Raw genomic sequence first — 15,142 nt, forward strand, 5'->3', positions numbered from 1 at the left:
GGCATCTACGAAAATATGTTTTTGTAACCAAGGACCGATGCGGGCTGCATAAATTGAAAGCCCGGTGCCTGGTGGCAACATGAAATCCTCATCCCAGCACCAAGGTCGCTTGACCCAGAGCATAGGGTGCTGATGCAGTGCTGTACAAACCAATTAGGACTGACAAGAATAAAGGTATAAAAGAACTATTCTCCACGTTCCTTGCAAACAAGTTGCGTTTACCCACGTCGGACACGTAAATACCTGTGCAGCTATCTCCTACTGGTAATCTGTGATGTGGCAAGGTGTGACGAGTACTGTACGTTCGTGGTGTTGAGTTATTCCTGCTCCCCAATGCAATTTCGATTCGAAAACACTAGGTATTTTGAAGTGTATTTATGAATACTGTAGAACATACGTTCTTTCCTGACAAGAATAGTGTCCTCACGTCCTCACTGTTATTCATGTTTAATATGTTGAAGTTCAACACCGATCCCGAGTCACCATGTATGCCAATAGTCCAGGTATTTTTAGGGCAGGAAGTACGATTCAGATTACTTTTCCCGTCCCCTCTATTTATTCTTAGTGACCTATTCCGCTGAGAATGGTAGAAACACCCTGCGCTGCTGAAAGTTAAATGCATCAGTATTGCAACGAATATCATCGTATGATGATCCAGCGACACAATTGAGGAGTTCCTACCGTTTCGATTACCATGTACACATCTCGTATCGATAGCTTATTCGTTACTGTAATGACAGGAACCTCTGGCTTATAATACATCACTTCTCACTAACAAACAGACTATAGAGAAACTTCAAAGAAAAATTTAAGCTTTGTTAATTCTAATAATCTGAGCACTTAACCTGCTGTATGCGGTCTGGAACTATCCTTCTCATAATCTTAAAAAAAAAGAGGAACTCTTTGGTTCTTGTATTGATACATATTGCAGTAAAGAAGGCAGCTGATGATCCACATTAAGGCAGGGATCGAACCGGAGGTAACTGGATCTAATACTGGTAGTGAAATAAATTTTCAGTGCAATAAATGAAAGATGAGATGGTGACATAGAATTTCAAACTGTCAGACAATTTACCGATGGTTCAAATGGTTCAAATGGCTCTGAGCACTATGGGACTTAAATTCTGAGGTCATCAGTCCCGTAGAACTTAGAACTATTTAAATCTAACTAACCTAAGGACATCACACACATCCATGCCCGAGGCAGGATTCGAACCTGCGACCGTAGTGGTCGAGCGGTTCCAGACTGTAGCGCCTAGAACCACTCGGCCAATTTGCCCATGGTTGTGGCATTTGGTGTGTAGGAATGTTTAAAACTGTCTGTCTGTTCATTCATTCCCAGTTATGTATGCTCGTGAAATTATTAACCTCTTTGGCACAAGTGAAACTACCCGCGACAGGCGCCTAATACTTATATCGCCGGAATATGTGCAATGGATTATTAAACTGAAATGTTCAGTTACAACATAATAATGCACTTCTTCCCTATGCAAAACTAATGCTCAAATTTCTTTCAGAGACTATAGCTCTTTCGAGGAATAGTGAATGTGTTTCACAATTTCACAAAATTCTTTTCAAATGAAATTAAATGTTGCATCGATTATGATCATAAAACTAATTACAACTATTCATTACTAACTCACAACCAACCTAAATCTATCATTAAGAACCAATAAACTGCTGTAACACACTTTATTTTTCGTAATAACGTTACATGCATGGATCTTCGTATTTATCTGTCTACACTTTCAGTGTTTCTATTTAATTAAAGCGTCAGTGGTGGTCGTGCGGTAGCGTTCTCGCTTCCCACGCCCGGGTTCCCGGGCTCGATTCCCGGCGGGGTCAGAGATTTTCTCTGCCTCGTGATGGCTGGGTGTTGTGTGCTGTCCTTAGGTTAGTTAGGTTTAAGTAGTTCTAAGTTCTAGGGGACTGATGACCATAGATGTTAAGTCCCATAGTGCTCAGAGCCATTTTTTGAAAGCGTCAGTGCAATAACAAGTTTGGTCTGATGCAGTATTAAACATTACATTAGTTCTCTAATTGTAAAACGCAACTACTGACTTATTACAGTTCATTTAACATTTTGAAAACATCAGTGGCGACCTGGCCCTCCAAGGCGGCCCGAGTACTGTTGCCCAGCTGTGGCTGCACTCGCAGTCCTGTTCCCGAGTGTCCCGCGTACAGTGTGGCGTCGTTGCAGTTCTTGTTCTAAAACATTTTCCAAAACCAATTACCACATGGTTAATCCCCTACCTGTGACATCGTCTGGTCACTCAGCACTGTTTTTCAATACATTCTCGTATCTCTATTATTTATTACAGGAGTAAACCTGACACACTAACAGTCGTCACACACGAACTGGTACACACGTCCCCTCTAAGATGAAGCAATATTGTCTAAACTACTGAGTCAGTCAAACAAGTCACATGCTGGCAATCTGAGTCAATTGTAAAATGGTCTTCAGAAACATAAGATCTTATTAAGAGTAAAAGTATTTTTGTATTCAGTGTTATAATCGTAGATTCAGACCCTTGTGAGTCATTATCTGAAGCATGAAGTTATCGTACATTGTCAGTATTATTAATTACATTTATTCTAACAAATTCTCGTTAAATCTGTAAGTGGATGTAGTCATTCTTTAGCCAATGAGTACCTAACAATATATCTGTTGAACATTTTATTTTCATAATTACCCTCAGAAATAAATTGTAATTACCATCTTAAACACTCGTACTTCCTGTACACAAACTCTTTCATGTTCATTGCACTTCCGTTCTACTCTCCTTTAAATACAATAAATAATTACATAATTCCTCATCAAGGTCCAGCTTCTATCTAGCAGTTCCATGCAATTTTCTTTAACAGCTGCACCTGCTGACAGCAATATTCCTCTCGACAGCTCTACCAGCGTGGCTGCAATATTTATTTTAAGCAGATCTACCCAGTGACTGCAATATTCGTTTAACGGATCCACAAACGTGACTGTGATGAGGTTTTATATAAATCTGCAGCCTCGTCCTTAACCTCATTCCACACACAACTTACATTTATGAATATGTTACACACGCATCAAAATGTTTTGCATCACCTCGGTTCCGAGAGTTCCGGAACCATTACAGAAAACAGGAAGAGAGATTAACATAAACATAATTCCTGTCTTTTTATTGCTCAAGAAAACCACACATTGCATGTTGTACCACCATACAGCGAGACCTTCAGAGATTGTGGTCAAGATTGCTGTACACTTCGGTACCTGTAATACCCAGTAGCACGTCCTTTGAAAGTGATGCATGCCTGTATTCTATCCACAAGTTCAAGGCACTGTTCGTCCTGATTGTCCCACTCCACAACGGAAATTCGGCGTAGATTCCTCACAGAGGTTGGTGGGTCACATCGTCCATAAACAGCCCTTTTCAATCTATCCCAGGCATATTCGATAGGGTTCATGCCTGGGGAACATGCTGTCCACTCTAATAGAGTGATGTCCTTATCCTGAAGGAAGTCATTCACAAGATGTAGGTCGGAGGATTGCATTCATGTGTCACACAGCCGTTATGGCGTCTTCCATGACCCCCAGCGGCGTACGTCGGCCCCGCATAATGCCACCCCAAAGCAGCAGGGAACCTCCACCATGCTGCACTCGCTGGGCAGTGTCTCTAAGGCGTTCAGCCTGACCGGGTTGCCTCCAAACACGTCTCCGACGATTGTCTGGTTGAAGGCATATGCGACACTCATCGGTGAAGAGAACGTGATGCCAATCCTGAGCGGTCCATTCGGCATGTTGTTGAGCTCATCTTTACCGCGCAGCATGGTGTCATGGTTGCAAAGATGGACCTCGCTATAGACGTCGGGAGTGAAGTTGCGCACCATGCAGCCTATTGCGCACAGTTTGAGTTGTAACACGACGTTCTGTGGCTGCACGAAAAGCGTTATTCAACATGGTGGCGTTGCTGTCAGGGTTCCTCCGATCCATAATCCGTAGGTAGCGGTCATCCATGCAGTAGTAGTCCTTGAGAGTCCTAAGCGAGACATGTCATCGACAGTTCCTGTCTCTCTGTACCTCCTCATGTCCGAGAAACATCGCTTTGGTTCACTCCGAGACGCCTGGACACTACTCTTGTTGAGAGTCCTTCCTGGCACAAAGTAACAAAGCGGACGCGATCGAACCGCGGTACTGTCCGTCCAGGCATGGTTGAACTAGAGTCAACACGAGTCGTTTACCTCCTTCCTGGTGGAATGACTGGATTTGATCGGCTACCAGACCCCTTATGTTTAATAGTCGCTACTCATGCATGGTTGTTTATATCTTTGGGCGGGTTTAGTGACGTCTCTGAACAGTCAAAGGGACTGTGTCTGTGATACAAAATCCACAGTCAACGTCTGTCTTCAGGAGTTCTGGGAACCAAAGTGATGCAAAACTTTTTTTGATGTATGTATAATAACTTCAATGAATTCTTCATCTTGACCTACTTGATAAGTAACTTTCTTTTATACAATGATATTATACGCTTGTAATGAGAGTAAATCCTCCATTCTGAACATATTGTATAATTTCCTACACGAATGACATTACTCATATGTAATGTCATTTATTGCTTTCCAGTAATCTAATTCGTTACAGACAACGGTAGGGAATTAACTCTTCCACACTACGTATTTAAAAATGCTACTATATCTTAATTAAGATTTCCTTCAGACATAATCCACAAATCACTTCTAACACAATATGTCTGTTGTAAACACGAAGATTCTTTTTCATCCAGATCAGCCTTCCTTTTATTTAATATTACTATTCAATTATTTTTCTTAGCCAACATATTACGCACCTCCTTCAACATTCATATACTAATAAATCCTACAAAAAGGTCGCGTTACTCGCCTCATATTTCCCTACGCGAAATCTCAAGTTTTTACAATTTACACTTTCACTAAAGCGACCACCCGATTTGCCACACAGCTACACAATGGCGCCTGTGAGAATTTCATTTACTTGAAGTTTACGCTCATTTGCACGAAACCAACGATACTATTATAATAAGTAGGCTTCTGCTACAGTAGCTGGAAAGAGTCGAACACCAATAACATCTATTATATATATAAAGACTCAATATATAAACACCTGAACTCTTGTAACTGGATTATTTTCGCTAAACAATAAATGAATAAAGAATAAATAAGGCTACTTCGCCTCGGGTAAGAAGGTAAAGTAAATATAATTGTATAACGTTTACTATTGTAGATATTTTAGAAATGAATAAAAGTCTATTTCCAGTCCTATCAGTGGTTAATGTGAGGTACATCGCATTCACAATAATTTATGATGCCGTCAACATGCAGTAACATAGCCTCTGATCAGATCTGGACAATAAATGAACCTTAAATCTTTGCTTTCTAATTTTCCATTAGCTGTTATACTTCTTACCAATAAATACCATGCATCAATGTAACGTAGCATGCCTCGCACAACACACAGTCTATTATTAATAAACTTTGCTCTTTCAACCAATAGTAATTGACATGAAAAACTGCACAATAAGTATGAATAGCTTAATACTCCACTCATATGTTCTTAAGTGTTCATATACTTATTATAATGAGCTTAACCCTTCATTTCTGTACCCATTATAGTTCAAATATTTTTCAAAGGTAGATTGACGATAATCATATACCCAGGATACTCAGTAGGATACGCAACTATCCCCTAAAGATCTGCTGTGGTTGAAAATGGATAATCCACTCTTATGACTTATTGCACAGCTACCACTGTTCGACCTACAGATACTGTGCCTTAGTTTTAAAGTTTTCTTGGCAAGTATTTATCGTCTCTTGTATAACATCCAGAATGCACTTTTTCAGATGGCTACTTTCAGCTTACGACATTTCTGTTTCTCTCGTTCGTTTGATATTATATTTTAGATTTTAATTCTTTGTAATTTGGTCTAACTTATCTTCTAATTTGCTAAGATTAGCTCTCATTTCTGCCCTGAATTGTTGGTTATCAGATTTCAACTCTGACCTTAATTCTTTTAAACCAGAGTCAGACTTACTATTTAATTCTCTAAACCTACTTTTCGTAGCATAGAATAAACCCTGCGCTTCCTCATCCCAGAATAACTACACTTTCTACAAGCTCCCCCTCCCCCCCCCCCTTTCAGTCCCACAGACGCTTTATCACTTATACATTTATCACTGTCACTTGGTATAGTATATGATTGTACTGCACAACTATGTGTTTCGCGATACAAAACACCCAAGTCCTGCTTATAATCATTCTACCTTAGACATTTCCTTCGATTAATTATTATAATACTACCTTTAATAAGTTATCTTAAATACACCCAGCAACTCCTCCATGAGCCACGAACCTTGCCGTTGGCGGGGGATGTTCTCGTGTTTCAGAGATACAGATAAACGTACCGTATGTGCAAGAAGAATGGAGGGGTATCTTTTGAGAGGCCAGACAAACATGTGGTTCCTGAAGAGGGGCAGCAGCCTTTTCAGTAGTTATAGAGGCAACAGTCTAGATGACTGACTGAACTGGCCTTGTAACATCAACCAAACCGACATTTCTGTGCTGGTACTGCGAACGGCTGAAAGCAAGGAGAAACTGCAGCCGTATTTTTTTCCCTAGGGCATGCAGCTTTACTATATGGTTAAATGATGATGGCGTCGTCTTGGATAAAATTTTCCGGAGGTAAAATAGTCTCCCATTCGGATCTCCGAGCGGGGACTACTCAGGAGGACGTCGTTATCAGTAGAAACAAAAGTGAAGTGTGAGATCCCTTATCGGGCAGGCAGCTTAGAAAATTTAAAAAGGGAAATGGACAGGTTAAAGTTAGATACAGTGGGAATTGGTGAAGTTCGGCGGCAAGAGAAACAGGACTTCTGGTCAGGTGAATACAGGGTTATAAATACAAAATAACAAAGGGGTAATGCAGGAGTAGCTGTAATAATGAATTAAAAACAGGGGAAACTACTACGAAAAGCACAGTGAACGCATTACTGCAGCCAAGATAGAAACGAAGCCCACGCCTACGACAGTAGCACAAATTTAGATGACAACTAGCTCCTCAGATAAATACATTGAGGAATTGTATGATGAGATAAAAGAAATTATTCAGGTAGTTAAGAGAGACGCAAATTTAACCATGTGGCGCATAGAGTCTACTACAGTGGACAGCTGTTAATGGTCGTTTCTTTGGCATTTTCAATCAGTCCTGAGGCTGCAAATGCACACAGTTCACTGCAGTGGGCACTCCCTACTGGTGTTGTGTACTGCACGCATTTTCAGCTTCATAACTGTTTGAAAACGCAAGAGAATTGACCATCTAAAGTTGTCCACTGCAGTGAAATTCATGCACCACAGGCTTAATAGTCATGGGGAACTGGAATTCGATAATAGGAAAAGGAAAAGTAGTAGCTGAATACGGACTGGGGATAAAGAACGAAGGAGGAAGTCACCTGGTAGAATTTTGCACAGAGCAAAACTTAATTAACAGTTGGTGTAAGAATCATGACAGAAGGTTGTTTACGTGGAAGAGACCTGGAGACGCTGGACGGTTTCAGAGTGATTATATAATGGTAAGACAGACATCTAGGAACCACGCTTTAATTGTAGGACAACCCCAGGGCACATGTGGACTCTGACCACAATTTATTGGTTTTGAGCTGTAAATTAAAACTGAACAAACTGAAAAAAGGTAGGAATTAGACGAGGTTGGACGCGGATAAATTGAAATAACGAGAGGTTATAGAGAGTTTTATATGGAGCATTAGGGAACGATTGACAAGAAGAGAGGAAAGGAATATAGTAGAAGAAGAATGGGTAGCTCTGAGTAATGAAACAGTGAAGACAGCAGAGGATCAAGTAGGTAAAATGACGAGGGCTAGTGCAAACCCTTGGATAACACATGAGATATTGAATTTAATCGATGAAAACAGAAAATATAAAAATGCAGTAAATGAAGTAGGAGTAAAGGAATACAAATTGCTGGCCGGTGTGGCCGAGCCGTTCTAGGTGCTTCAGTCTGGAACCGCGCGACCGCTACGGTCGCAGGTTCGAGTCCTGCCTCAGGCATGGATGTGTGTGATGTCCCTAGGTTAGTTAGGTTTCAGTAGTTCTAAGTTATAGGGGACTGATGACCTCAGATGTTAAGTTCCATAGTGCTCAGAGCTATTTGAACCATTTGATTTGAACAAAACACGACAAAAAATAGCGTTAGTAATCCCAAAAGCTTGAAAGTATTATTGCAGATGTTTCTCGTATGCGTCCCATTCTTCAAAGGACTCATAGTATTTAGAAGAGGGAGGAAGATAAACCATGGGGGCCGAGGAGGGATAAACAGCGAGTGACGCAGACTGAAGAGCAAGCCGACTACACAAAACAGAAGACAATAATTGAAGAACTTGATCGTGAGAATAAACGAGGACGGACGAGAGTAGAAATTTGCGTGGAGAACAGGACCACACTCGTCTCCAATCGCGCTTTTAGATTAGATTAGATTAGATTTACTTTCATTCCAATTGATCCGTAGTGAGGAGGTCCTCCATGATGTGGAACATGTCAGAAAAACAACAATACATGACAAATATTTACAACTAAAACAAATAAGCTAATGTACCATTCCACAGGTCCCAAGTGGAATGATCGTCATTTTTTAATGAACACTAAGAGTCATTCTAAAAATACTAATGCACTGAATTTAAAATAAAAAAGTTTTTTATTTATTTATAAGGTAATAAACATGTAATACAACTACTGTAATACTTATTTACAATGAAAACATTACTGCACTGAAATGGTGCAGAAGTTAGATTATACTTACACACAACAACACACACACACACACACACACACATACACACACACACACACACACACACACACAGACACACAAATTTTCAGTGAACACATTACTGCACTGAAATTGTGCAGAAGTTATGTTGTACTTATATACAAATCAGTTGGTTTTACTAAGAAATTCATCAATGGAGTAGAAGGAGTTGGCCACCAATAAATCCTTTAGGCTTCTCTTAAACTGAATTTCATTGGTTGTTAAGCTTTTTATGGCTGCTGGCAAGTTATTGAAAATGTGTGTTCCTGAATAATGCACACCTTTTTGTACAAGACTAAGTGACTTTAAATCCTTGTGAAGATTATTCTTATTTCTAGTATTGATTCCATGAATTGAGCTGTTGGTTTGAAAAAGTGATATATTTTAATGACAAATTTCATTAAGGAATAAATATATTGGGAAGCTGTAGTTAGTATCCCTAGTTCCCTAAACAGGCTTCTGCAGGATGTTATTGAGTTCACACCACATATAATTCTTACTGCACGTTTTTGTGCCCGGAAAACTTTAGCTTGGCTTGATGAATTACCCCAAAAAATAATCCCACATGACATTATGGAATGAAAGTAAGCATAGTATGCCAGTTTTTTCATTTTTATATCCCCTATGTCTGACAAAATTCGCATTGCAAACAGAGATTTGTTAAGATGCTTCAGAAGTTCTGTGGTGTGCTCCTCCCAGTTGAATTTATTATCAAGCTGTAATCCCAAGAATTAACACTCTCCACTTCTTCTATCTTCTTGTCATTGTATGGTAGACATATACTCTTGGGACACCCCTTACAAGTTCTGAACTACATGTAGTGTGTTTTTTCAAAGTTTAGTGACAAAGAATTGGCTAGGAACCAGTGATTAATGTCCACAAATATTTTATTGGCTGATCTTTCTAAGACTACACTTGATTTGCTATTTATTGCAATGTTTGTATCATCGGCAAACAAAACAAACTTGGCATCTGGTAATGTTACTGATGAAAGGTCATTGATATACACAAGGAAAAGTAAGGGCCCCAAAATGGAACCTTGTGGGACCCCACATGTAATTAGTTCCCAGTTGGATGATGCCTGATAGCTTGATACATGTCTCTTTCCTAATAACACCCTTTGTTTCCTGCCAGAGATATAAGATTTGAACCATTTTGCAGCATTTCCTGTTACACTATAATATTCTAGTTTACTTAAAAGGATATTGTGATTTACACAGTCAAATGCCTTTGACAGATCACAAAATATACCAGTTGCCTGCAATTTTTTGTCTAATGAATTAAGCACATTTTCACTGTAAGTGAAGATAGCCTTCTCAATATCAGAACCTTTTAGAAATCCAAACTGTGACTTTGACAGTATGTTATTTGAAATAAGATGGTTATAAAGACGACTGAACATTACTTTTTCGAAAATTTTTGAAAATGCTGGCAACAGTGAAATTGGACGGAAATTTGATGCTATTTCTTTATCACCCTTCTTAAACAGTGGCTTAACTTCAGCATATTTCAGCCATTCAGGAAATATTCCACTGATAAACGACTGGTTACACAGATAGCTTAATATGTTACTTAGCTCAGAATCACATTCTTTAATTAACTTTGTTGATATTTCATCATACCCACTAGATGTTTTTGATTTTAATGATTTTATGATGGACATTATTTCTGATGGGGTAGTGAGGGTCAAATTCATATTATGGAAGTTACTTGAAATGTCTGGTCTAAGGTAATCCATAGCAGCATCTACCGAACCTGACAACCCCATCTTTTCAGTAACAGTTATAAAATGTTTGTTAAAAAGTTCTGCAACACTATACACATCTGTCACCAATGTATCATTTACTCTTAATGCTATTTGTTCCTCTTCATGTCTGGTTTTACCGGTCTCCTCCTTCACTATATCCCATATTGTCTTTATTTTGTTATCTGATATGACTATCTTTTGCTTGTAATATATTTGCTTTGACATCCGTATTACAGTCTTTAATATTTTGCAGTATTTCTCATAATGTGCTATAGCATCAACATTGGAAATGTTTCGGATTGACAGATACAGTTTGCTTTTTGTTTTACAAGATACCCCTATTCCTCGAGTAATCCATGGCTTCTTTGTAGACTTTGCTCTAACCTTGGTAAGTTTTGGGGGAAAGCAGTGTTCAAACAAGGTAAGGACTTTATTAGCAAAAATGTTATATTTTTCATTCATGCCATGAGCACTGTAAACATCAGTCCAGTGAATGTCTCTGAGGAGTGTCCTAAAATAATCAATCTTTGGCTTACTGATTACCCTCTTGAGCTCAGATTTAACAGATTTTATATCCTGTTCAGTATTAACATTTAACAGAAGGAACTGCATGTCATGGTCTGAGAGGCCACTGACTATTGGTTTTGTAATATAATTTTGTTCATTGGACTTTTCTATAAAGATATTATCAATGGCTGTTTGTGAGCAAGTGGCTATCCTAGTGGGGAACTTTACTGTGGGAATTAAGTTGAATGATAGTGTTACTAACTGAAATAAGTTCTTATTGGGAGAGTCTTTAAGGAAATCTACATTGAAATCACCAGCAACCACTATTTCTTTGTTTTTGGTTGTTAAATGGGCCAGTACAGCTTCAAGGTGGTTTACAAACAGATTAAAGTTACCTGCAGGTGCTCGATATACACTTAATATTATGAAAGATTTTTTGTGAAAATCTAATTCTGTTGCACATGCTTCCATATGCTGTTCTAGGCAAAATTTATGAATGTCTATGTTCTTAAATTTATGACAGTTCCTGATGAATGTGGCAACTCCTCCTTTCTCCATTTCTGATCTACAAAAGTGAGATGCTAACCTAAACCCTGTAACACTTAAAAGTTCTATACCAGTGGTCACATGATGTTCCGAGAGGCAGATTATGTCAGCTGGGTTTGAAGACTCTAATTCATCTATCCAGATAGTTAATTCATTAATTTTATTTCTCAGTCCTCGAATATTTTGATGCAATAAAGATAGCTGACATTTCACATTGACCGAGTTAAAATTGGGTGGAGTTAAAATATCTGCTGACAGTTGAAAATTCTTAACCAATGGCTGTTTATGTTGATATAATAAGCTGGAATTATGTTTTTTGATTTCTTTCTCAAACTGAAGGTTTGTCTCAGTTCTAACCTCTCTTAAAATTTGCTTTCTTTCTGTCCTCCCTACCCTAAAAAAGGGTCTTTTCTGAATCCTATAACCACTGGTATTTTACCACTCATGACAGTGCCTCCCCCCTTTAACTTTCCTGCTATTTCCCCAGCCAATTTACCCTTCCCCTTCCTGTTGAGGTGAAGGCCATGCCTAGTATAATCCCACCTACTGATAGAATCAACATGAACCACACCAATGTGTGACCCCGCACCCGACATGAGCAGCCGTTCCAGCTCCAAATTAACTCTCTTGACAGAAGAGTTCAAATGAGGTCGGTCATGGCGGCCAAGAACAGATACAAACTCAACACTGGTATGCCTCGATGCTGATGCAATCTTCGCCAGGTCACACTCTATACTGTACCCAGGATCTCTGTCAATACTGTTACCTGCCCCACCCACTATAACCACGGTGTCTTCCTTAGTGAAATCTTTGCAAAGTGATCCTAAATCCTCTGTCACCTGCTCCAGACCAGCACTAGGTTTAAAAAAAATTGGTGACCTGGTATTCTGATCCTAGTTCATCCTGCAAGAGTTGGCCAACACCTCTTCCATGGGAACTACCTAACAACAACACTTTCTTTCTCTTTACTGATTTCCCTACATTTTTACTTTTCAATTTGCTGCTGAAAGTTTGTTGTGCCTCTGCTTGAGGCTCACCAGCTTCTAACTGAAGCAACAGGTCAAATCTATTTTCCACATTCACCATAAAGCTGTCAGACAAAGTTCTAGGCCTGTTCCTCCTGTTGCCTGTTGCCACTTCCCACCTCTCTTTACCCTTCTCCCTCCTCCCCTGGCCTTGTCTAACTCAGCCTGAAGGGCAGAAATTTTCCCCTCCTGTTCCAGTATCTTCCTATCTCTACTACAAATCCTACAAAACCACTGATGAGTCTCATTTACTTCCCCTATTCCCACGCCACTACAGTCACCCACATGGAAAAAACTACAGCACCCATCACACCAAAGCCCCGACCTAACAATTCTACGGCAAGTCAAGCACTTTTCACTCATGATAAACGTAATAGTTTATTAAGAATAAGTCAGTTAAATTACAGATAAACACGAAAATATGGTTACACAAATTTGGCCTATACGCAACTGTGTGTAAACAAAAACAAAAGTGCAAAGTTTCTGAAACAACAAGTTAAACTTTACGCTACTTTCCGAAAATGCTAGTTAAATAATGAAGAGGTACGCTAAGTTAAATTGCTGGAGAGAGCAAGGAACAACTAAACGAAATTCTATAGATTTGCTGCAGCAGAACGTAAACAGAAAATACGACTGTACGGTCTTTTCGCGTTTTCTGCTATATTACGTAAAGAAAAATGAAACTTTTAATGGTACACTTAAACGGCACACTAATCACTTATTTACCACGTAATCAGTACTCTGTAATTAGACATAAGTACAACACGACCAGTAGACTGAACACAACTTTATTCCGCGGAAGTATTAACAACTTGAACACAGTATTTAAGTAACGTTCAGCAGGAGCCAATTATGGACACAAAGAGCTGTAGCTATACGCACAGGGAACGGAGGCCGAGCGTAGCTCTGCTACCCTTAAATTAACTGAGGCACCAGGCGGGCTGTGACGGTGATCTTCGATTATTTCCCGGCTGAGTTCAAATGCTTCAAATGGCTCTGAGCACTATGGATGGGACTTAACATCGCAGGTCATCAGTCCCCTAGACTTAGAACTACTTAAACCCAACTAACCTAAAGACATCACACACATCCATGCCCGAGGCAGGGTTCGAACCTGCGACGGTAGCAGCAGACGGACTGAAGCGCCCAGAACCGACCGGCCACAGGGGCCGGCCGACTGACTTCCCCAACTCTTTGAAACTTCGTATTAGCCATCTCCACATTAGCTGATAGGACAGGCCGTCTCCAGTCTCCAACGTTACTGAGCGTCTAGACCGGTCGCTGGACGCGACACAGACTTTTTCTGGTGCCAGGTATGTGGTTAGGTCGTGGAATCAGCGTGCACTTATCACGCCACAAGTTATATGAATATGTCGCCTCTCTAAAATACCAAATCTGCTCAGACTGAGACCACGTAAAAAGACATAACGGCTTTGGGGACCCCTTTTCCATTATTGAGTAACCCGTATGCAGGCCAGTGACAGAGCCAGGACAGAAAAGAAAGAGGGTTCCTCTCTCGCTTTTGAGAAGAAGAAGTAGGCTCCAGAAGAAGAGGCCGGGAATGGCCTAGCATCAGACGGCGCCTGGAGACAAGGAGGACATCCCGGAAGTGGATCAGGGAAAGCGGCCAGGGGCGACCGATGGGAGCCTGAGGACGCGGACGACGGAGCGAGGGCAGCCGCTAGCCACGGCGAGCGCTGCAGAGGCACTGCACCTGCACTGGCAACGATAAACAGCGTGAGGGCAGCCAGCAGCGGCCGCAGTGCAGACAGAAGCGGCGGCGTCAGACAGTGGAAGGCAGACATCAGCGGCGGCGGCGGCGGCGGCGGCGGCGGCGGCGGCGGCAGCGGCAGACAGTGGCGCAAGGGCAACGCTTCGCAGCCGATTGCGCACAAAAGCAACGGCAGCGGTGAGGATTCCAAAGATGAGTTAAGAGGCTAGCAAGCGTGTACCTCGTGACGGAGATAATACTTCCGGAGTCGCAAAGTAGGCAGTTCGTTAGTTCGTCAGATGTGGTAAAACCAACACCGCAATCATTTGATGGCGCTAATAACACTCTTCATGAGTTCATTAACAATTGTGATCTTGTGTTTGAACTTACAGACCCAGAGCAGCACGATGCTCTTTTGAAATTTTTTAAAACTAAAATAGTGGGCTCAGCACGTAGCAAGTTATTAGTCAGAGATCTAAGCGCCACTTGGTGAAATGTGCGTTGTTACATCTACGAGGCAAGCCAAGTCTGACAGAAAAATGTTAAAAACAAACCGGTGAAAATATGAGTTACCTGGACAGCAGCAAAGGTGTACAGGCGTAGCCATAGCGCCGGAAGCTGGCCGGCCATGTGCCAGGCAGATGGGCAGCTGCGACTGATAACGAGCTATAAGATATCAACACACTAATGGGAGCCTTATGTACTCTGACTATGGGGCTGTTGGCACGGACCGCAATTTAAAATAAAAGGGAAACAATACTTCTGGTTAAAG

General features: G+C 40.7%; 1 protein-coding gene across 1 annotated transcript; it reads left to right on the top strand.

The window, feature by feature from the left end:
• The first annotated feature begins 484 nt into the window (after window positions 1-484).
• On the top strand, window positions 485-14,600 carry LOC126157753 (alanine and glycine-rich protein-like). Its single transcript, XM_049916396.1, has 2 exons — window positions 485-503; window positions 14,230-14,600. The coding sequence occupies exons 1-2, from the start codon at window positions 485-487 to the stop codon at window positions 14,598-14,600; spliced, it is 390 nt and encodes a 129-aa protein (XP_049772353.1).
• Window positions 14,601-15,142: the final 542 nt, after the last annotated feature.

The sequence above is a fragment of the Schistocerca cancellata genome, chromosome 2 (genome assembly GCF_023864275.1).
Source record: "Schistocerca cancellata isolate TAMUIC-IGC-003103 chromosome 2, iqSchCanc2.1, whole genome shotgun sequence".
In the NCBI taxonomy this organism is placed as follows: Eukaryota; Metazoa; Arthropoda; class Insecta; order Orthoptera; family Acrididae; genus Schistocerca; species Schistocerca cancellata.